Source organism: Typopeltis vanoorti, chromosome 4, assembly GCF_054136105.1.
Source record: "Typopeltis vanoorti isolate ZY-2024b chromosome 4, IOZ_Tvanoo_1.0, whole genome shotgun sequence".
NCBI classification, from domain to species: domain Eukaryota; kingdom Metazoa; phylum Arthropoda; class Arachnida; order Uropygi; family Thelyphonidae; genus Typopeltis; species Typopeltis vanoorti.
This window is the reverse complement of record NC_143552.1, coordinates 44,448,975-44,473,672: the sequence shown is the minus strand read 5'-3', so window position 1 is coordinate 44,473,672 and position 24,698 is coordinate 44,448,975. Positions and strand designations below refer to the sequence as shown.

At 36.6% G+C, this 24,698-nt stretch overlaps 1 protein-coding gene across 1 annotated transcript in view; it reads left to right on the top strand.

Annotated features, from left to right (window-relative positions):
• LOC150107269 (cGMP-specific 3',5'-cyclic phosphodiesterase-like) overlaps positions 1 to 24,698 on the top strand; it is a 453,449-nt gene that overhangs the window by 334,528 nt on the left and 94,223 nt on the right. The window contains exons 15-16 of the mRNA XM_090391769.1: positions 8,832 to 8,919; positions 16,884 to 16,984. Coding sequence (XP_090247895.1) covers positions 8,832 to 8,919; positions 16,884 to 16,984 — 189 coding nt within the window. The remainder of the gene's footprint in view (positions 1 to 8,831; positions 8,920 to 16,883; positions 16,985 to 24,698) is intronic.

Below are 24,698 nucleotides of genomic sequence, written 5' to 3'. Positions count from 1 at the left end.
TGTCATCCTCATCTAACCATGTCTCACTTATTCCGACAATCTCTGGGTGCACAGACGCAATTAGTGCAACCATTTCATCCGCCTTGTTTCTTATACTTCTAGCATTGGTATACAAACACAACAACTCATTTCTGGATCTACAGCTAGTTCCACTGATACCACTCACTCGATGTGATCTCTCCATGCTGGACTGGGGCCATTTCCCTTTCTGCTTCTTCATTTTAGAACCCTTTGCAATTCCATCTGTTTCCTTTTGATCCCTGATCATCCCATTACTTTCCTGCCTACACATTCTCTCACCTCCTCTTGGAGCATCCACCTTTCTCACGCTGTGTATCCCTGTCCACCCTGAGCCTCGCCGTTTCCCTGCTCCTCTTGCACACCCATTCTCTCATTTTCTATACTCATACCACTCACTTTCACATTCATTTCCACTCCTTCAATCTCTCCTGCTCTTCCACATCACTCCCTTCTCGATCTGATTCATTCTCTCTATTCACTTCTCTACCTTCCAGCAGCAGTCTCTCCAAGCGACTCACACCATAACCACTCAAATGCAGTCCATCGCTCCCATACAGCTCACTTCGTCCCTCAAACTCATTCCACACATTAACAAACTGTACTCCCATCTCCTCACACATTTCAGCCAGAATATCATTCATAATCCTTGCTCTCCGCCTCATTTCACCACAATCATACCTAGGCAACACACTGACCACCCTTCCTGTCACACTATTCTCCTTTATCTTTCCAAGCAGTCTCCTGACATTCATTTTGACATGCTCTTTGTTCTCTCTCAAATCATTCGTACCAATTAATACAATTAACTCTTTTGCTCGTTCCCGCCTCATATTCAATGCCTCAATCACTCTACTCATTTTACCGCCTGGAAAACATACCTTGTGCATTTTATCCTCTAGCACACCTTTAATAATGGAGTCGCCATACAACGCCACTCGCTCATCTTTTGTTATCTCTTTCATGCCATCATGATTTATTTTAATAGTTTTGATCTGAATTCTCTTAATTTCATTCCGCATCCATTTCATTTCTTGCTTCAATCCAATTCACCTTCTGAACCTCGTGACGCATTCACTCTATCATTAAATCTTTCTAACTTTCTAACTCTCGACCCCCCCTCTTCTCACTTTCCCTCTCATTCATCCTTCTTTGTTTCCGTACTTTCGGTCCAACATACGTCCAACTTTCACTATCATTCTTCTCACTTTCACTCTCACATATCTTTCTTTGTTTCCGTACTTTCGGACTAACATGCGTCCAACTTTCGCTATCATTCTTCTCACTTTTACTGTCATTCATCTTTCTTTGGTTCAGTACTTTCGTTCCAACATGCGTCCAACTTTCGCCATCAGTCATTCTTTTTTCGCTATCATTCATTCTTTCGATTTTTTTTACTTGCGATTTCTGCACCACGCCATTTCTACTTTCATTCGTTCTCTCAATTTCGTTTCTTTCCGCCTCACTTTCATCCCTTTTAACATCCGTTACGGTTGTCAAATCGCTCTTTTTCTTTTTTCCTGATTTTTTAACATTTTTTCGCCTGTCTTTCTCGCCATCCTCCTCTTTCAAACGTGCACTCACGACACAATCGGTACTAGCACTTTCTGTCATCAACTTCATATTCGCATTCATCAATTCCTCGTTCAGGTCACATTTCGCACACACCCTTCTTCCATCCGCACTAAACATCCACAAATCATTTATGTAGTCGAAGGAATACATATAACAGACCTCACATTTAACGAACCGACTGAAATCCAAATTAAAATCATGGAATGACAATGCCGCCGCCATTTTTTTTTCTCTGCAGGTTACTAGGTCTAATATTAACATTTTCGTATTTAGTTTAAGCAAGAAAAAAAAACCCACACTAATAATATCGGTAGCGTACAACGTTTACAGCCGCTCTTACTTAAACAATTACGCATATATACTTAATTATTCCTAGTAAAACTTATCTGAATCAGGAGCTCTTCAGAACACGTTCGTAGCGCTTGACCTACTAGCGCCCCCTCCTAATGTTATATACACTGCTCAAAACAATTCAATTCTGTTGTTATTCATTATTCTGTTGTCTATTTCCAGATTTAGCCTGCCATCTTCACTAAAAACCATGCTTAAATATCTGAAATATTTTACTTGATCTCAATTTATAATATAGCTGAAGTTTTTTATGCTCCTGCCTATTTTCATAGTTTTGGCCTTTTATTACTGATTTTCATGCCAAATTTTTTACAGCTATTATTCAATTTAGTTTAATGAATCCTAGAGACTTGCACTAGATGTGTGAATGGAGATAATGTGCATCCTTGTCTTACTCCTGATTTTACATCAAACCATCTTCCTGTATTTCCTTCAATTCTAACTGCTGACTGACAACTTAAATATAGATATAGAATAAATATAGATATAAGTATTTTGAAAAGCTTTTCTCTAGGTACCTTATCATATGCCTTTTCCAGATCTACAAAACTTAAGTACAGATCATTCTTATTCTCACACTTTCTCAACTATTTGTCTTAAAGTGAAAATCTGATCCTGATAACCTATTTGGCCTGAACTCACCTTCTTCTTCTTTTTCTTCTCCAAGTTTCTCTTCCACAATCTTTCTCAACCTCTTTTCAAGTATGCTTGCATAAACCTTATCTGGAACACTTAGTAGAGAAATTCCTCTGTAATTCTTACCTTCTGTTTTATTTACTTTTTTTATAAAACTGAATGTAAGAATTACAGAGGAATTACTATGAGAACTTTACTCCAATCATTGAGAATTTGACCTGCTGACCAGGCTTTCTGGAATTATGCAGTGCAGACACTGCAAAACTTTTATACCTCCATACTTAAGCATTTCTGGTTGAATATCATCTACTCCAGCTGCCTTTCCACATTTCAAGTTTTTGACAGCTTTTTTCTACCTCCAGTATTGATATGTTTTCCTCTTGCATTCCTCTTGAATATTTTCTAGAATGGTTCTGTCACTGCTTGGTTCATTTAATATCTTTCAAAGTAATTACTTCAGCCCCAGGATATCCTTATCTTCAGTTTTCATGTCACCTTTATCATCTTTGACTCCTTTTACAGTAATCTTTCCTCCATTTCTAGGCTTCTTCAATAGCCTCCAGAACATTTTGCCACCTTTCTGATATTTATTTTCTATATTCTTACTAAGTCTTCCCATGACTTTTGTTTAGCTACTTTTACACATAACTTAGCTCTCTTACATTTTTCTCTGTATTCTTTTAGGGCATCTGTCGACTTATTAGCTAGGGACTTTTGGTATGCTTTCTTCTTTTCTAGGATGGACTGTTTCTTTAAACTTCTTCTGTCCACCATGGTTTTCTTATTTTTCTATCCTTGCTGACAACTTCACCACATACCTCCCTAGCTGAATCAATCAATGTCTTCTTCAGAGTTTGGCTCTTGTTTTCAATTTATTTCATTTTTTCTTCAATAATGTTTGTATAGTCAAGTCTACAATTTACTTGTAAAAGCAGCTCAACTTTAATTCTTTTTTAAAACTTTCTTACATACTGTTCTTTTCAATGTGATATCCATTTTTATCCTGCTTAGTACTAAGTAATGGTCAAATCCTCTCTATGTTCTTTTATCCCAAACCAGTATGATGGTATCACATAGTTAATGAGGTTTTTCTTATTTCTTGTGTCTTCTCTAGATGTGAACTTGTGTGCATCTTTATGTTGAAACATGGCATTAGTAATGACTAGTCCATGTCTTGAGCAGAAGTCCAGTAAATACTTACCATTATTATTAGCTTTACCCTTTTCTCCAAATTTTCCCAAAATGTTCCTATATCCCTGGTGGGATTAATTTCCTACTCTGCTGTTCAGATCTCCAACAAATGCATATGATGGTACAACATGATGAGTAAGTTTTATATCTGTGCAAAATAATTATATCACAAAAACTCGATAGTCTATATATGACCAAAGTTCATTCAGTTATGTTTTTTTTCTGCTTATGCAGGCTGATTTTGAGTGCAGTCATTAGGCATTGCTTTCCAGATAGTGGCATGGGATGGCATGTCTGACTCTGTGGTAGATCGGGGGGGGGGGGTGGAGCTTGGCCACTGAATTTGCTTCTCCTTTGACTATGAATCCCTCATCTTCAAATTTATGAAGGCCCACACAAAGTCCAACCACCAACTGATACCAAAAAAAAAAAGAAATAGAAAATATCAGAAACACCTACTAACATAACACACCAGCTTTCCCTACTTATATTATAATAATTGACAGAATAACATATCTGCTATCAGTACTCATAAGTACTGTTTAAACTGGAGTTTTTTTAACTTATTACTCTTATTATTATTCTTATTGTTACTTTAACTTCCCGCATGTGGAGCACCTGTTCACGATGAAGTAGGACCTCCCAGTGATGACATTAGCCTTTTGATTTTTCCTCTTTTTGTATATTTTTCTTCCTGCATTCTTTGCTCTACTTCTTCCAAGTCTTTTACTTTTCTATTTTGCAGACCACATCACTAGAATCCATCACTATGCTTTTTTTTTTTTTTTGAATAACTATTGCTGGCCTTAATGTTTTGTTTATTATTCCATTTGCTTTGGAGAATTTGTTAATTTTATAAGAAATGTCTAAATCTTCATTGTGACTTATACTCAAATGATTAAAATTGTTGACTTGTTAGGTTATTTTATTGTGTATTACTATATTAGTTAAAGATCCATCATAGTTCAGTCAGTATAGACAAAGCTCTTTGGTTGGAAAGACATGGGTTTGATACCTGTCCATTACTTGAGGAACCTTTATCTGGTCTCTTTTGACTAAAGGTGAGCTAGCTGATTTCATACAGAGGGTTTTTTTTACCGAGAAACTCAGGTTTTTCATCCCTCAGAACAGGCAAGCTAGCCCCATGAACACACACACTCGGATACAGCTGTTAATACCTACAACTGTGTGGAAGTGATAGGGTCCTCACCGCATTATCCTTGCACCCATAGTCAACCATGTGTCACATCATGGTAGTCAACCTCCTGGATGGAGACAATACATGATGATGATGATGATTTTAGTTATGATGGGCATTTTTCTTTGAATGCCTAGTTTTAGTTTTTTCATGAGAGATTGACATATTATATTGTTTTATTAGTAAATTCAGTTTATGTACAGTTTTTTGTAGTGTATCATCATTTGTTCCAAATATCACTTGGTTGTCTGCAAAGAGTAATGTATCTAAGATAAGATAATTTTCTATATGAATTCCTTCTTTGTTTGTTAGTTGATCTTCATTCTTTGATTATTTCTTTCATACATATTCCAAATAATATTGGAGGAAGGAAGCATCCTTGTCTAAGACCTCCTGTTACTTCAAATGCTTTGGTTCTGTTCTTCTCACCTCTTTTTAGGCTTATTATTGTTTTCTCATATAAAGTGCCTTTAATAAATTTATAGGCAGGTGGTTTTTCAGTATATCAAAGAATTTATATCTGCCTATCTTGTAAAAAGTTTTTCGTAATTTATGAATGCTAGATGCATTTCTGAGTTGAATTCTCTTCTTTTCTCAATTAGTAGTTTCAGGCTGAATATAGAATCTTCCTTTTTTAAAACTATTCTGTTCTTCATTTGTAATTTTTTTCTAGTATAGGGTTGATTCTGTTCTTTAGTATTTTGACATATATGTATTTTATAACCTGTGTTTAATAAACTTATTACTCTGTAGTTGTCACAGTTATTCTAACTTCCTTTTTCAAAGATGGAATCAGAGTTGCATGGTTCCAGTCACTGGGTATTTTTCCATTGTTATATGTTTTGTTCATTAAAGTAAGACATTGTTGGTGAATTTATTTTCTGCATACTTTATATATTTGGATTTTATCTTCTCCTGGTGATTTTCCATTTTTCCATTTCTTTTAATGCTTCATTTAATACTTCTGATGTAAAGTTATTTGGGAGACCATTATCAGTTACATTTTCTGAAAATCCTGTAAATAATAATTTTGACTGTTTATTTCCTTTCCAGAATTTATAATAATAATCTATCCATTGTTGGTCTTCTATCTCTCCAATATCTATTGTTTCTCTTGTTTGGATATTTGATAATTAGTTAATTTAATTTTTTTAAATTTAAATTTAATGTTTTACATTAAGCAGTATGTCTAATGCAATATGATTTGCACTCTGTGTTCCACTGCTTGGAGTGCAGGCTGATGTTATTTTCTCTTTCTTTACTAAGCACCTTATCAGATTCGAGTCTCAATTTTGGATCACTGTATATAATCCTGCCATAAATAGTACATCCATCCATCCATGATACTGACATACTATAGATTACTCACCCTCATGTGTGTGGTATTATCATAAAAAATAAATAAAAACAGCCCCTATCCACCCTCAGGACATTAAAACCACAACTGCATTTGGAACTGACTTTTCCTGGTTTTTACACCCAAGCAAATGAAACTGTCTTGGTTATTTTAATACCATCAAGCTGTCTTTACAAAATAAAATCCCTCTCAAACCATCTCACGCAGATAAGCATCTTTGCCTTGCAGTGGGAAAATTTATCAGACTGCCATATGTCACTTTGGTTTGCACATATATCAAAGAACTATTACAAACTCTAACCATCGCTATAGATAATACTGCACAAACATCACTAAACACATCCCCCCCCCTCCTCTCGGAATAACTGAATTCCATCATGAAGGTTGCATGTTCTTTGTGCAGCTTTGGGGAAAATACAATACCTTCCTTTGTCTACCAGCAGCTTTTTATAACACATAGAGCAGAATATTCCATTTGATCCTGTTTACACACAGTTGAAAATCAGAGATTTTAGTGAGATCTTCCACCATCTCCCAGATAGTGTAACATCTGATGACGTTCTACCAGAATGTAGCAACTATACTTCTGAGCTGCATGCCATAAAGCTTTCACTAAAATATATTAAACTGAAACACTGCCAAAGGTGCAATATTTGCATGAATTCTTTAAATTCTCTGTAGACACTAAAGAAGTTTTTGTATGCCGCTCGCATCCAGTTTGCTCTTGATATCAACATCTGTTATATAAGATCATGTTTCTCATGGATGTTTATCCTATGTTGGATCAAGGAAAATGAAGCTTCAGATACTGCAGCTGGGTCAGCTCAGTCCCTGTTGATTACAGGTAGATTATTAAACAAAAAACGATTATCCTGCAAATATCACAGAATAGAGGGATATATTAATAACATATTATTCCAGATAAAGCCTGAAATCAAACTATGGAAGTTCAGTCTGCACAGGGATCAATCATATCATGGAGGTTGTTCTTGGTTATCTCTGCTTTGGTTACACTTATCTTACATGTTTCTTCCTAATAAGGAATAATGATGATGAGAACTGTTCATTAATTTTTATCATTTATCATATTTTAGTCATCCTCTCTCATTTCTTTAATGAGATGTAATTTTACTGGTTTCAGCAATCTACATAAGCATTATACACTCAGGCAGATTTTCTCCAAATCATCAAATTTATACTGGTTTTAAATTTTTATAGAAAATTAAACTTTATAACTTGTGTATCTTTGATATCTTTTAATTCAGAAGCATTATATTAATTTTATTATTTATAAATTATTATAATTTATTTATAAATTATTTCAAAATTATTTTTATTTTTCAACATAATCTCCCTTAAGACTAATACATTTATTTCGACGATGCTCCAGCACCATTATCCCGTCCCTGTAGTGGTTCTCAGTAAGATCTGCAAACTACCTTTCTACAGCTGCAATCACCTCTTGATTTGAAGAAAAACGCTGACCAGAGAGGAAGAGTTTTAGTTTTCGGAAGAGATAGAAGTCAGAAGGAGCCAAATCTGGGGAATAGGGTGGATGTTCCAACAATTCATAGTGCAGATCCCTTAATTTTTCCATTGCCAAAATGTCTTTGCGTTGAATGTAGATACATTGAATCAGTAATAATGTGCAATAGTGTAATCATTGTAATAGTGTGCAATAGTGTGTACCTCCCACAATGAGTCTCTGACTCCATGGAGGTCAGACGTTAATAATAATAATAATTTGTTTTGTATTATTCATAGTGACTGTCATGAGTATTAACTCATGCCCCAGCATTCATGTGTTAGGTATGAGTCAGTATTATTATATATATTAATAATACTTCATAATTCATAATATAAGATTATGAATTATGTCTATATGGCAGAAAGATTCTGGATATTTGAATTGCTGATTTTTAAAATTTGAAGAAGAGGTGATATAATTGAGATATAAAATTGAAAGATGTTATTTTATAAACTACTTTTTATAATGATAAAAGCAATTTATCATACTGATACTGAGAATTCTGTACTCCAAGAATTCACAGAATGGAAGACAAAGTAGAACACAAACACGAGACTATCTCTAGTAATTGTATAACATTGTAGTGGACAACATTGAAGAGAAGATTTTTTATTTGAAGTTGAGAATAATGTGTTGCCAGAGGAGTGTGAGTGCAATGACAGTGAATAAATTTAAGGCACAGTATGATAGAAACAGTAAGAAATATGTGCCAAGTCTTGTGATTCATTTAAATTGGTAATAATTATTGTTGGTTTAATTTTGTCAAAAATTTCCAGCATATTCAATGAAAACTGAGCATTTTGTTACTTTCTCCAGTACTTGCATTGTACCTAATATTCTCTATAATAAATTTGTTTTAGAATGACAGTTATTAACAGGAAAATTAAATTCAGTAATAGTGCATATAAGAAATTATTAATAGATTGTTTCTTTTTCACATGAATGAAACAAATTTTTTTTTTTTTCTTTCTTTCCAGGATTGAGTCTCCTTTAGCTACTTTGTATAGCACCTCCACAATGGAACACCATCATTTTGATCAGTGCATAATGATTTTAAATAGTGAGGTATAAACTGCATTGAACAAATATTTTTTATGGATATTAATATTGATTGACCATAATAATATGCATTCATTGACCATATCCTAAAGCTAAAATATTAATAATAATGCATTAAGATAAATGGATTTTATGTTTTGTGTATTTTGTTCATATGTATTTTTCTTAATATACATCTCACCCACAAAAGAATATGAACATATTATCGCATGTTCGTATTGTGGATGAGTGGGCTATAGGTTAGATAGATAGTCTGTAAATCCTGCTCTAGAGACCAAACATGAAACTTTATCAAGCTTCTTCAGGTCCCCAATAAGTAGGGTGATGGTCTCATACTGAGAAATGAAATACATCTACCATGTAAAGACATTCACAAATATCTTTGCCTACAGCAGGATTCAAAATCCAATGACTTATTGATTGGAGAATGATACACTATCTACTTGGCCAATCAGACCAGCAAGGGGTGAGTCTCCTTTGGTCATTTTGTGTACAGCAGGGCTGGCTAAGCTTAATAGCACCTGAAGCAAAAAAAATAAGTAAATAAAATAAAATAATAAGACTCTGTTTCCTTTTTAAATTAAATTTTTGTAAATATTTTGAGCAACTCTTTGAGTATTTTTGTAATTAAATACCTGTTTAATTATTTTTTTCTTAATTAGCTCTTTTTTAAATTTTCACCCTGGGAAAAATATGTCCTACTCATCAACCTTAGCACTGCCCATGTAGTGTATGACTCAGGCTCTGATTTTTTTCTTAGAAAATTATTATTATCCCAAGACCCCATGGAGTCAAAGACTTATCTAGGAGGTCCTTTTGTCATACACACAGCTCATCATACTTTGTCTTAAACACACTCTAATTCTCTGCAGACACCACACTCTCAGGTAAGCTATCCCATTCATTCACAACTCTGCATGCAAAAAACCTGCTTCTCACTCCCGTGCTCACATCCTCCTTATACATCTTCCAGGGATGACCTCTGGTTCTCTCCTGATCTCCCACTGTTTTCTATAGAACCTCTCCAACATTGATCCTATAACAACTCCTTGCTAACTTGTAGACCTCTATCATACAACCCCTCTTCCTCCTCCACTGGACTCTGTAAATTGCATCTTCTCAACCTTTTCGTATATTTGACATTCCAGAGATCAGAAACTACCTTAGTCAGTCACCTCTGGACCCTTTCCAACATCTCTTCATCCTTTTGAAAACCAGGTGACCAAATCTGTGCACAGTAGTCCATGTGTGGCTTAATCAAAGCCTTATACAATGGAACAAGAATCTCCTTACTTCTACAAGTCATTGTTCTCCACATTATTCTCAGAATTCTTTGTGTTGTCCTCACAATTTTGGCAATTTGTTCCCTAAATTTCAGATCTTTATCCACTATCACCACAAGATATCTTATTTTCTCCACCTCCAATAATATATCCTCACCAAGCATAAATTCTACATCCCATCTTTGGTTCCCAAATTTTAAAACCTTATATTTTGCAACATTGAACTCACATCCCCATTTTCATGTCCATTCACTTAATATCACATGAACACTTATTATTACTCATTATAAGGGCAAAATGAGCAATGAAAAGTTTTCTATTCTGTACAAAGAAATGACAGCTAAGACACAAAATGATAAAGAAATTATGTATGTCAGCTGGGCAACAGTTTCTTGAGAGAAATTTTTCTCCAGATAGAAATCAAATGTTTTTAATTTGATGGGAGCAAACTAGTTAAACATTTGGCTTAAGAATGTTATATTCTGTCCAAGTTACTAATAGATATACATTAAATGTGAGAAAGAGCATCTGATGAAGTCATAATTAGGAAGCCTGCAGTTTTAGACAAGTTTTTTAATTAAATACCCATGGTTTTTAAGGATTTATATGTGTGTGTGTGTGTGAGATGTAGAACATAAGTGCTTGTAATGTATTTCAATTTTGTTCAAGTTAGAGGGACATGTACAGATTGGCATCAAAATTAATATGACAGCCAATTTATCTGTGAGTTGCATTTTGACTTCAGTCATTTTGTAAAATGTGAAGCATATGATATGTTTTTATTGGATTATGTGGATTTTCAAAATGGATGAAAGGAGAGTGTGTGAGAAATTTGACTTCAGTGCAGAGTTGACAGGCAGTAATTTGACACTGCCTGAGGGTGAGATTAGTAAGAATGCAACAAGAAGAATGGGTGTCCATCTGATAGCAAAGAAAGATAATGTGAAAGGGGTGATGAGTAAGTGATAAGAAAGGTATAAAAAGTGGGTGAAATCTTGTGTAACTGATCAATGATAGCATGAATGACATAAGTGTTACAGGTAGAGTGAAAGTGGGACAGAGCAAATGTGGTATAATACCTGTGAATGAAAAAGTAGAGATTAGTAAGACAGAGGGAGAAGTGGACAGTGGACCTGTAGAAAAAAGAAGGTAGTATGATAACAAAGTTAGTATAGAAGTATAAACACAATTGAGGATATCAGATAAGAATTGGTAAAGTTGAGAAATGAATTAAGGTAAGTACAGAATGAAATAGGGCATTTAGAGAAGAGACTGGGTTGCTGAAAGTATAAGAAAGAAAGTGCCAGTGGTAGAGGAGTTAAAGATGAACATTTACAGAGGAAGGATGCAAAGTAATGTAGTGTTGTGCAGGATTCTGTGATGAAAGATGTGAAAACAGAGCAGATGTTGAAGGTGTTTGAGAGGAGTAATGACAGGAAGGAGGACTGAAGCTCTGGAGAGGAAGTGCAGAAGATTGACTCTGCCAGTAGAAACAAATTATTTACATGGAAGTGTGAATGAAGTAGCATAGGATTTGAGAGCATTGCTAGAGACAATGAAGGAGAAAAGTGTGAGAGGGAGAAGATTATGTTGGCAAGGTATAATAGTAGTGAACTGAGGAAAAGAGAGATGGTTATGAATGATATGATAGCTAGGATGAGGGAGAGAGGCCTTGAGCATGTATATATGAGATAAATTTGAAGGTAGAAGAGAAATGTTTGCCAGAGTTGGGTCATTTGAGTGAATGTGGTAGGGAAGCAAAAATTAGATGGTCAGACTGTGAATATAAGCTGTCAGGATTAGTGTAAAATAAATGATGCAGTGATGATTTTAATGGAAGGACAGAGTCAAAGGTCATGTTGAATCATTGGGGGTGTTATAGGCCAGGAAATGTAGAGGAAGATGATTCTGAAATGTTCAGACAAATGAGTCACCTATTATTATAACTTCTTCTAAGTGATAATAATAGGTGACTAAGTATGGAAGATTAGCTAGAAGCAGAAAATAATGTGTGAGTATGGAGATTGAAATTCCTTGAGCTTCTTAGGTATAACTTTCTTATACAGCATATAGTTGAAGCAACTTGTAGAACAACACAAGGTTGGATTTAATAATATCATCTCATCATACAGTGATAATAGCTATCACCATCATGCCACCAACTTGAGAGAGTGATCATATGGTTTGATGTGAGAAGTGATAGGCAGATGGAAGGTTCATGGAACAAAAGCGCTCTTTTGAATTAAAGAGTGGGAAACTATGATAAATGAAAGAGCAAACTAGTGACCTGCTGTGACTTGAGCAGCAGAAGCAGCAGCTGCAACTTGATTCAAAATCAGTTACTTATGTCAATGTTAGATTGCATTTATAAGGTTAGGAGAATAAATAAAGTAGAGATGAGTGGAATGATGCAGGAATTGTTGAAAAAAAGGATGCTGCGGAGCAGATATCAAGAACAGGATACTACTTAGAAACACAAGAAGTGCAAGGCATAGGCTAGGAAGATGACTAGTTAGCAAGGAAGAAGAAATTGGCTGAAGCAACAAAGCAAAACCTTAAGAATTCTACAGTTATGTCACCAGATTTGGGCACACATTTGGTTGTCTAGATTTCATGGGAAAGACAGTATATTAGAAAGGGTCCAGAGAAGATTGATGAGCTATTGGGTCTTTGGAATGTGAAGTATGGAGATAGACTGGGGGAATGTCTTTTGCAGAGTTTCATGAATAGGAGGAGGATGGACAAGAAGGAGATATAATTGAAACATATAAGTTGGTAAAGGATTGTTACCAGGTTAATGTGGAAGAAATTTTTCATAGAATGGGAGACAGGGTTAGAAACAAGAGACTATCCCTGGAAACAAGATGGGGAGGGGGTAAGAGAGTAAGGAGTAAGTTCTTTGCATGGAGATTGATTGGGTAGTGGAATGCATTGCCTGAGACTATGGTGAATGTCGACATATTGAATGTGTTTAAAGCATGGTTTGATGAGTTTTGTGTATGAACTATGTGTCCTTCTGCTATGAATCTTTAGATTCCATTGAGGTTTGGTGTTAATAATAAATTAAAACTTCTATAGCCTCATTTGTAATGATAATGCTTTTTGATTGGAAAAAATGAATTACCATCTAAGTTGTACAGAAACTTTATAAGAGATTTAGTTTAATCCTTTATCCAAGTGTAAGCAAACAAAGTTTGCACCTGAAAATATCTTCAGGACTGGGGTAAGGTAGTACAACACCAGGCAACTCCTAGCAAAGGTGGACCAAGCTCTCATCATTCCTTGTCTCAGTATCTCTACTGAGATGCTGGGGTCCATCAAATGGATATAGGAGAAATGTTGCATAAGGTAATAGGTAGTAGGATTCGAGGTCATTCCTGGAATCTATGAAGGGTGAAAAAAATTTGTAAAAGCCAGTTTTTTGCATGGAGAGAGTGGTAAATGAGTAGAATGCATTTCCATAGTGGGTGGTGAATACTCCAGTGATGATATGTGATTTGTATTCTAGTCTTTAGAGAGTTGGCTTCCACAGTAAGTCATAAGAGATCTGAAAATAATAATGATAATGACACTGATACTAATGTTATGTTTAATTCATGTTATATTTAGCAACAGTTTAATTTCAGTCTGTTTCACAGATTCGTGATGCATTTTGTCCTGTAAGCTGTTTTTCCTAGTTGTTTAATTCCCTGAAGGTGCCATCCATACTGTGGGAATAAAGATATATTTTTCCATTTTATATATTTTTTACCATTCCATAAGTTTAAATCATTATGAAAATGAAAATGGAGCAGACGTCGGTTTCCTGCTAAGTAACAAGGCTGTCAGGCAATGATAAGATACAAACCAGTTAGTGAAAGAATAACGGTTGCAAGATTCAGTGCCAAACCATTCACTATCACAACCATTCAAATATATGTGCCCACTGCAGAGAGTGCAGATGAAAACATTGAGAGATTTTACAGGGATCTCATCAATTAGTAATTGATGAGGTACTGAAGCAGGATATACTCATCATTGGAGGAAACTGGAATGCAAAGATTGTCAAAAATAACACAGGATGGGAAAAGGTTATGGGAAAATTTGGATATGGAGAAAGAAATGAACGTGGAGAGATGCTTCTGGAATTGCCACGGATAAGAACCTGATGATTTGCAATACCAAATTCCAACAAAAAGATTGTCATAAATGGACATAGTGCTCCTTCGATGGCAAACACAGGAATATGATCGACCTGATATTAATAGACCAGAAATGGAGAACCTCAGTTCAACAGTGCAGATCATTCCAAGGAGCTGATATTGATTCGGACCACAGCTTAGTGATTGCAAATATAAGACTAAAACTGAAACAGAAGTACAGTGGAAAGTTCCAAAAAGCTAGAGACATCTCAAAACTAAATGAAGACAGGCTAAGAACAGCATATCAGAACATATTGGAAACTAAGCTTAAGACCCCAAGTGAAAAACAAAATATAAATACAAGAGCAGAACAACTGACTACAGTGTTAAAAAAAAGCAGTAGAGGAAGTAATTCCTGAAAGAGAAAAGATCAACAAGAAATGGATAACTCAGGAAACCCTAAAATTGGTACAAGAGAAAAGAGAACTGAAACTTAAAGAGATAATTCAGAGGCAGCAGATGAGTTATACCGTCAAAAATGCAATGAAGTACAAAAAGCAGCAAGATCTGATAAAGCCAAATGGTTGGAGGACCAGTGCAAAGACATTGAACAGTACCATGGAGAACACAAAAGTAGAGCGGTCTACAAACTTATAAGAAATGTCAATAGGAAGTGGCAAACAAGATCAGTAGCAGTCAAAGATTAAAATGGTAAAGTATTGATGGACAAGATAGAAATCATACACAGATGGACAAGATATTACAGCGAACTATATAAAAATCAACTAAATGATACTGCAACAGAAGTAATCAAAGAACTAAAAGCAATCTCTCCACCAGCAGAGAAATCTTTGAAAATGACATCTTGGAAGAGGAGGTGAATAAGGCTATAAAACATCTCAAGAATAACAAGAGTCCTGGAAATGACAACATAATAGGCAAGATGCTAAAATGGGGGAGAATCAGTTGCAAAAGAAATACATAAGCTATGTAATGAAATACGGGATCATTATATGCCCCCGAAGAGCAGAAAAAATTGGTCTTGGTTGTTCTTCATAAGAAAGGCAGTGCTTTAGAATGCATCAATTACAGAATTATTGCATTAATGAGTTATCTTGGCAAAGTGCTGATGAAAATACTAACAGAGCCCCTGAAGGGGCATATGGAGGCACATCTGGATGAGCAAGTCGGATGTCGACAAGATCGAAATACAGTGCAACAAATACTCACATTAAGACTAATAGCAGAGAAAGCTCGAAGAAAGAACAAAAAGATATATTGCTGTTTTGTGGACTTCCAAAAAGCATTTAATAATATTGACCAAAATGTAACAAGGGGCTGTCTTGGAATCCTGTGGTGTGGACAATAAATTGATCTGCCTGCTGAAAGATATAAACAGCCAAGCACAAGTAAAAATCAGAATAGCAGATGAGACTGGAGATTGGTTTGCCACTAGTCAAGGCACAAGACAAGGGGACCCAATATCACCAATCATCTTCATCACACATCTGGGAAGAACACTAGATAAGATTAAAGAAGAAGGTGGAGGAATTTCAATAAATGGCATTAGAATAAACTACCTTTGCTTTGCAGATGACATCATCCTGATTGAAGAAGATGCAGCAAGACTGGAACAGACATTGCAAACACTATACACAAAAGGAAAAAGATACAGACTAAATGTCAACTTTAAAAAAACTAAAACAATGATATTCGGACAACAGGAGTTACTGAACAGAGTTACGATAGACAGATTTCAACTGGAAAATGTGGAACACTTCGCATATCTTGGATGCCACATGACACATGACTTGGACCCCAAAAAAGAGAGAAAAATTAGAATAGCCAGAGCAACAACTATTTTAAAAGCCATGGACAAAATATGGAAGAGCCGAGAGATAAAGATGCAAACTAAACTGCGCATTGTAGACACCTGTATCTTCAGCAGCATGCTCTGTGGATGCAAGGCCTGGGTACTCCTGAGAGAATCTGAAAGGAGGATATTGGCATTTGAGAGGAAGTGCTATAGAAAGATCTTGAGAATAAGCTGGATACAGAAAGTGAACAATGAGGAAATCTACAGACGAATGCAACCAAAAGAAAACCTGATCCAGAAAATAATCAAAAGGAAACTACATCTATTTGACCATATATGTAGAATGAATGATGAGAGAAAATTAAACACGTTGTTGTTGTTTGGAATGATCGAAGGAAAAAAACAAAAGAGGAAGACCAAACAGAGAATGGGGCGATGACATCGTCAAATGGTGCGGAAACTCTATACACAAATTGAGTCATCTTGCACAAAACAGAATGCAATGGAAGAATCATATCAAGATGGCAGCAGACACCTATGGGTTTTGGACCCATGGTTGTTGATGATGATGATGATATTTTTTACCATTCCATAAGTTTAAATCATTATACAATAAATTTGCAATCTATTTTATGCAGTCTTTAAATTGCCATCCTTCTTAAGTCTTTTTCTTAAAGATTCTCTGATCATATTTATTTGTGTTGAGTAGTTTGATATACTAAACTGGTTTCAAAATATTTTTAATTCCAGGGTAACAATATATTTCAGTCCATTTCTCCTGAGGAATACAAGTATATTATTTCTGTTATTGAGTCTGCTATTCTTTCAACAGACTTGGCTCTTTATTTTAAGTAAGTATAATAGTTAATCATTATTACTGTTATTATTATTATTTATCCATGGAATCATAAGATTCACTGCGTGAAGTTCACTCAGACTGTATGTGACCTGACCTAGCTGAAATTCTTAATTTATATGGAATTGGTCTCTCTCTCTCTCTCTCTAACACACACACACACACACACACACACACACACACACACACACACACACACACACACACACACACACTATAGCATTTATAATATACTATTTAATTGTATTTAATCCCACTATGCCCAGCTAAATGCTAAGACAGAAGAGGAGATTGGCACCATCTGTGTTAATTTACTGCCCATTAGACATTCATAGCTAAGGATTTAACACAGCACACCATGTGCCCGTTCAACAAGGTCCGCATTGCCATTTGGTAGCAGCTCCAGGGGTGGCAATGAGAAGTTAGCGACTGGCGCTACTACTACCACTATCACTGACAAAAATAATGGAAAAACTGGATCCAGATTCCGCAACTATTTAATGACTGGAACTTGGAATATTAGGACTCAACTACAATCAGGTCAACTCAAATTACTACAGCACAAACTAAAAAGATATGAATGGACTGTTATGGGACTTTGTGAAATTCGATGGCCCAAAACAGGAGAGCTAACAACAGAAAAAGGACATTTGCTTTTTTTACCGTGGATGTGACTGCAGCGGAAAAGAAGGTGTTGGGTTTTTGATACACAAATCATCACGAAATTCTGTCATGGAATTCAACTCTATCAATAGCAGAATTGCTCTGGTCCACCTGAGAGGAAAACCACTCAATATCACCATCATATCACCTCAATATCACAGGTCTATGCCCCAACCAGAGATCACGAGGACTCCGAAGTAGAGGAGTTTTATGGTCAACTTAATGCAACAATCATCAGAGCAAACAGAAAAGACCTTTTGATTGTACAGGGCGATTGGAATGCCAAAATTGGAACAGACATCAGCAAGGATTATCTCCCATTTATTGGACCGTATGGCTATGGGGAGACCAACGAAAGAGGTTTTGCCTCACAAAATAAACTTACCATTACTAACACTATTTCCCCATAAACCTTCCAGAAGATGGACATGGACTTCCCCTGATGGTAAAACACACAACCAAATTGACTTTATCCTTGTAAGCACAAGATTTAAAAACTCCATCAACCTCACAAGAACCAGATCATTCCTGGAGCCGACATTGGCAGTGACCACAACATGGTCATTACAACTGTGAATATGAAAATGAGGGAAAGATTACCTACAAAATCAACTCGTAAAAGATATAATATAGAAAAATTAAAAGATCCCCAAATAAATACACTATATAAATACAAGTTAAAACAAATTTTTGACACAAGCTTCAAGAAATATAATAGTATCGAATCTAAAACCAAATACTTCACAAAAGATAACTGAGACAGCTGAAGAAACCCTTGGATACAAAAGGAAAATAAATAAACCATGGATAACCAAAAATATTTTGGACCTATGCGACGAAAGAAGATATTTGAAATCTCATATTAATAGCAGTGATAATAGAGAACAGTATAAAAATATTACTTAGATTATTAAAAAAGAAATCAAACATGCTAGAAACTTATGGATATTGGATGAATGCAAAAATATAGAAGAGGACTTTTAAATAAAAATAATTCTAAAAGTGCTTTTCAAATTATCAATAAATTAACAAAACCTTTTACCGCAATTAATTGGAGCATAGAAGATGAAGATGGAACTCCTATCGTGGATAACCAGAAAATAGTTGATAGATGGAAATGTTACGCAACGAAACCTTTTCAAAAAGACCCTCGACTGACTGATGATATTTTGGACGGAATTTTGCCAGGAGGTTCGGAGGAAGGAGATTACCCGATATTAAAAGAAGACGTTATTGCAGCGGTTAGCTCCTCAAAAATAGGAAAATCACCGAGAAGTGATGGTGTCACAGTGGAACTGATACAAAGGAGGTAACATCATCATAGACACCTTGCTAAATTTATTCCAGGACGTATGGAACACAGAGACTTGGCCTTCCGAATGGCAGACTTCTGTCCTTGTACCTATTCCTAAAAATGGAAATAGTAATAAATGTAGCAACTATAGAACAATAAGCCTTATTAGTCATCCAAGCAAAATCCTGTTAAAAATATTATTGTCAAGAATCGAAAAGAAAATAGAAAGCAGACTATCAGATGAACGAACAAGCAGGTTTCCAGAAGTACAATTGACCATATTTTTGGTCAATTGTACCAAATTGACCAAAATTTGGCAAAAAATACCTAGAACATAACAAAATAATCTGTCAGAACTTTTTAGACCTTCAAAAAGCTTTTGACTCAATATGGCAAGAGGCATTATGGAAAATTTTAGAACATTATGGTATTGACAACAAAATCATTAGGATTATTAAATCTCTTTATTCTTCATCTGATATGAGAATTGAAATTAAAAATTACAGCAGTGAACCATTCCGGGCAGAACGGGGAGTAAGACAGGAATGCTTCTTGTCCCTCTCTTCTTTTTAATTGTTTTCTGGAATATGTCATAGATGAAGCTCTTTATGAATATGACACTGGAATAGTAATTGGGACTAAGAATAAATAACTTACATTTTGCTGACGATATTGATCTTCTGGCAGAAAGTGAAGAAGAATTACAAGAGATAACCAGCTGTATTTTCAGAAAACATTAAAAAAATATGGATTATACATAAATCTACAAAAAATAAAAACAATGATAACCGCAAAATCAGACATTCAATTCTTAAAGATACAAATTGGTAATAAGCAAATTGAGAATGTAAAGAAGTTCACTTATCTAGGAAGCACGTTGAGTCAAGATGGTTGTTCAAAAATCGACATTAAATACCGAATTGCTAAGGCAACCGTGGCCTTACAGAAGTTAAAACCAGGGGGTTTAGGCTAAATAGGGTTGTTAGGATTAGATTTTCACTTTAAAGAACATGGTTCAGAAATCATGGGAATAACAAGGAATTAGTATTTATTTATTATTATTATTATTATTATTATTTTTAATGCCTGGAAAAGGCATGTGACAAGGTACCAAGAGAAAAGTTGTTCAGAACTCTACAATTATACAGTATAAATGAGAATTATACACAGCACCACAAATCTGTATTTTATTATTATTATTACATCAATGGCTTGTGTGTAGCTTCCACCACTTGTCCTTTGCATTAGGCTGCACAAAGTTAGACTTAAATTCAAGTATAGTTGGCAACTGGAGGAACTTATTCTAGGCCTTTCTTCGACCTAGAATACGTTCCTGAGTTAGTCGATCTCTGGCATGAGAAGAGGTTTTTTCTCCCAGAAACTTAGGTTTTTCATCCCGTAAACTCAAGAAAATGGACTGTAGAACCCACATTATTTCACACAAAAGCATATCCTGTTAGGATACCAAGAGATGGCAGCACTTGATTGCCTGTCTCTTCATCAGTTGTCCCTTATAATTAGTGATAATGATGGGCCAGCTATTTCTGATTGGCTTCCAGTGCAGATTGAACTTGGAGATCCCCACTCAGTCTTCAAAAAGTAGATAGGGTTAAAAGGTCTTGCGTACTAACTATAAGAGAATCAGAGGCATTAGCTAATTTTTTTTTTTTATTACATCAACCTACATAGAAATTATTTTCTTCCTGGATCACGTCGTTTGTTAGTGCATATATAGCAGTTATTGTAATGTTGTGCTTGCCAACTTTATATATAGCATTTAGTATTTTTTCCGATATTGGGTTCCACTCCATTAATACACCGTGAGCTTTCTTTGTCATCATTAGTGCAACTCTCTTTGTGTGGTCACTTGTATTTTGGTTCCCAGAGTAGATTAAGTAGTGACCAGAGTTTAATTTGATTTTTCCAGTTCCTATCCAACTAGTTTCACTTAATCCCATTATTTCTAATCTGTATTTTTCTAGAACTCTCGATACTTGGTATGTTTTCCCAGTTTCAAACATGGTTCTAACATTTCAACATCCCAGGCTTAGTTTGTGTTTTGATAAGGTGTCTGTCAGTCACTTTCTTTTGCACCTCTGCTTTCCCAGAAGGGCTTTCATAGAGGTGCCTCATGTTTGTGGCAGTTCGTATTCTATTTTCTTCATCTGGTATCACATTTTGGAAGGTTTCAGTTTGCATAGCAATTTTTTTTTTTCTGAGACTGGGTTGCTAGCCCTGTGCTCGACCATCTCCATTTATCCGGGCTTGGGACTGGCACGCCAAGTTTTCACTCAGCATGACTGGGTTTCTTGAATATCATCCAAGCAGCATTGATCTCCTCTCCAGCCAACTCCTCATTCCAAGCTACACCTGCAAGCTGTCTCCTGGGCTTCTCGTAATCAGCAGTCTCATAGTTCCACATATACCCTTTCCTCACAGAGGTCTTCACTCTGCTGACAACCACCCAGATGATCACTTCATGATCATGCTCACCAGCTTTAGGGTGGTTTGATACCTCATTTATAATAACATCCTCTGATGAGATGATCAAATTCAAGGCCCTCAATCCTCATGTGTCCTCTGTCACATACTGCCTGAAGTAGTTGTCCCTCCAAAACTCGAGAAACAAATTTTCTTTACTTCCATTTGCTATCTCATCATCCCAGTCTATATTGGCATAATTCGAATCACCCATAACGATCACCCTTTTCGTATTTGCTTGGCTAATTTGACTATACATTTCATGGTCCCTATCATCCACATTATCAGATCTGTAGCAACATACAACTAAGTATTTCATTCTATTCACTTCTATCTCACGCCATACTGGCTCAAAACCACTGTCACTATTCCCTCTTGCATCTCTACCTTGTATGGACATAAGTCTTTCTCTATCACCAATAGCACTCCCCTTCCCTTTTTACCCTTTCTATCTTCATGAAAGCTTGGAAAGCAGCATATAATAATTAACTTTTTCTTATTCATATGTATTTATAATGTTGGAGGCTTAATGGATTTTTTACAACACTCAGAAGGATTAAAAAAGAATTTAATACTTCCTATATTTCGTCCTAGTCACTAGGACATCTACGGGGATTACAAAAATAACTAATGTAACATGAACACAAATACCATACAATACTAAGCCCAACCACGTGGGTGACACTAAAGTCCTATCTAGGTGGAGCACCATCTAAGGGCAGTTGTAGGTGGCCTGGAATGTAAGGTGGGATCTCTGGTGATGAGTATTTCCCAAATCTTCGGAAGCTTGATGCAACCGTATTTATTAAGATTTGGTTGATTTCTAAGAGCTGCTGCTGCGGCTTCTAAGAATAGTCTCTCTTTCTTGAATTTTCTGTGATGGAGCATGGTGGTTTTCTTCCATGATACCCTGTGGGTGGTGTCCAAGACATGGTCAGCCAAGCTTGAATGACCATAGTTGTGTTTACAGATGTAAGACTTGTGTTCTTCTAGGTGGATGGATGCTGATCTGCCTGTCTGTCCAAAGTACACCAGCTTACAGGAACAGGGTACTTTGTAAACTCCAGGCAGAGAGAGAGAGAGGAGGGAGCTGATGTTTCGTAGAACGGATAAGGATAGCAAGTTTGCAGTGGGGCTTATATGCTGTGTGTAGGTTGTACTTTTTTAGAATCTTGGCTATTTTTTCAGATGTGCCACGGATGTAGGGTATGGTGATGGCATTTTTAAATTCTTGTTGATGAGAAGGACGGGGAATGGGGGAGGAACTGATTATTTTTTTGATACTGTGATCGCTGTAACCATTGGAGAGGAAAGTGTTGTGTATGTGGTTAAGCTCAGTAGTGAGGGCGGTTCCACTGGAACAAAGATTGTGGGCTCTCTTGGTAAGAGTTTTAATAATGCCATATTGTTGAGAGGGGTAGTGGTGGGAGAGTTTGTGAACGTATCTGCCTGTGTGTGTGGGTTTTCTGTATACAGTGAAGGCAAGTGTATCATTAGGCAGGCGTGACTAAGGTGTCTAGGAAGGGTAAACAATTGTTCTTTTCCTTTTCCATAGTAAACTGGATTCTTGGATGTAGGCTATTGAGATGACTGAGGAAGGAGTCTAACGTGTCTGGGCCATGAGGCCAAATACAGAACACATCATCTACATATCTTAGCCAGATAGAAGGTTTGAGTGGGGCTGAGTCTATGGCTCGTTTTTCGAAATCTTCCATATAGAAATTGGCAGGGGGGGGGGACCCATGGCAGTTCCCTCTATCTGCTTATAGATTTTGTTCTTCCAAGTAAAATACCCAGAGTTAATGGCAAAGGAAAAGAGATCTAAGATGTCAGAAGGAAAAACGTTTTCTAAGAGAGAGAGAGAGAGAGAGATAAGGTGTCAGTTAAGGGAATATTGGTAAACAAAGAGGAGATATCAACGATTTTTGCAGCGTGTGCAGATAGATATAGATGGACTCAGAGTCTCTGAGTGTAGCCACTACATCGTCCGCATATGCCACTATTTTGCATTGTCTGGAGCCTTGAGGGCAGTGGAATACCGTTAATTGCGGGGGGTGTTATCAATTCTTTTGATTAGGGGTTCTAATACTAGGGAGAAGAGGAGGGGGCTTAGCGGGCAGCCTTGCCTAACCCCTCTCTTTATGCGGATTGGTTCTGTCAGAAACCCATTAATAGATAGTTGGGTCGTGGCTTCTGCGTACATGTTTTTAATTGTACGCCGAAGTCTCGGGCCCACGCCTGTTTTTGGTAGGATGTTCTGCAAGTACCTGTGGTTGACGCTGTCAAACGCTTTCTCCAGGTCGGTGGAGAGAAGTGCCATGGGGTATTTTTTTTCCTTAGCCAGTCTGATCAAGTCTCTTAACAAGAAGAGATTGAGTTCCATAGATCTACCGGGGATCCCGTAGACCTGTGAGCTTGTTATTATATTTTCGATACCACCCTTAAGGCGTGTGCAGATAATTTTTGCAAAGATCTTATAGTCTAAATTGGTTAAGGAGATTGGACGCCAGTTATTCGACAAAGTCCGATCTCGGTCTTTCTTGGGGATAAATATGGTATAGCTCTTAACGAATTCCTCGGGGATGGTTCCCGAAGTGAGGAATTCGTTAAAGATGTTTATTAATGCTGCCACTGCAAATTCCCAGATAGATCTATAGAATTCTATCCCCAGTCCGTCTGGCCCTGGGGTCTTCTTTGTTTTCATCGTTTTGCACGTAGCCTTTATTTCAGCTGCAGTTATCGGCCTGTCATGCAGGGCACTGAGATGATCGGGAAAACGTGTTGCGTCCCACTCACTGAAGTCATCTGTGCGCTGCTGATCAGAGATGCCGATATACTGCTGATGAAAGTGACGGAGTATTTCGTGGGATGAGTGTAGAATCTGGCCCTTCTCTTCGATCTGGTAAATCGTTTTCTCGTCATTAGCCGCCACCCGTTGTTGGTTGTAGAATGCGGCAGAAGGTGTTTCCAAATTTCTGAGATAGAGTCTCGTTCGAAAATCGAGGTCCTCGACTCTACTCTGCCGCTCTTGCTGCAGCTCTATTTCTACTTGCCTGATAAGATGTCCGCAGGGAACTCCGCTCCGTTCGTTTGTCCGGTACCAGCCGAGTTCCCTGTAGAGATCCCTCAGCCGTTTGCGTTGTTGGTAGGCCCTTTCGCGCCCGCATTTTTGGAACAGTTCCCTAGCCTGCCACTTGAAGCTCAGCCAGTTTTCCCAGTCCCAGTTGGTATTTGTCCATCTGTCACAGAGGTTCTGTAGCTGGTCGCTAAA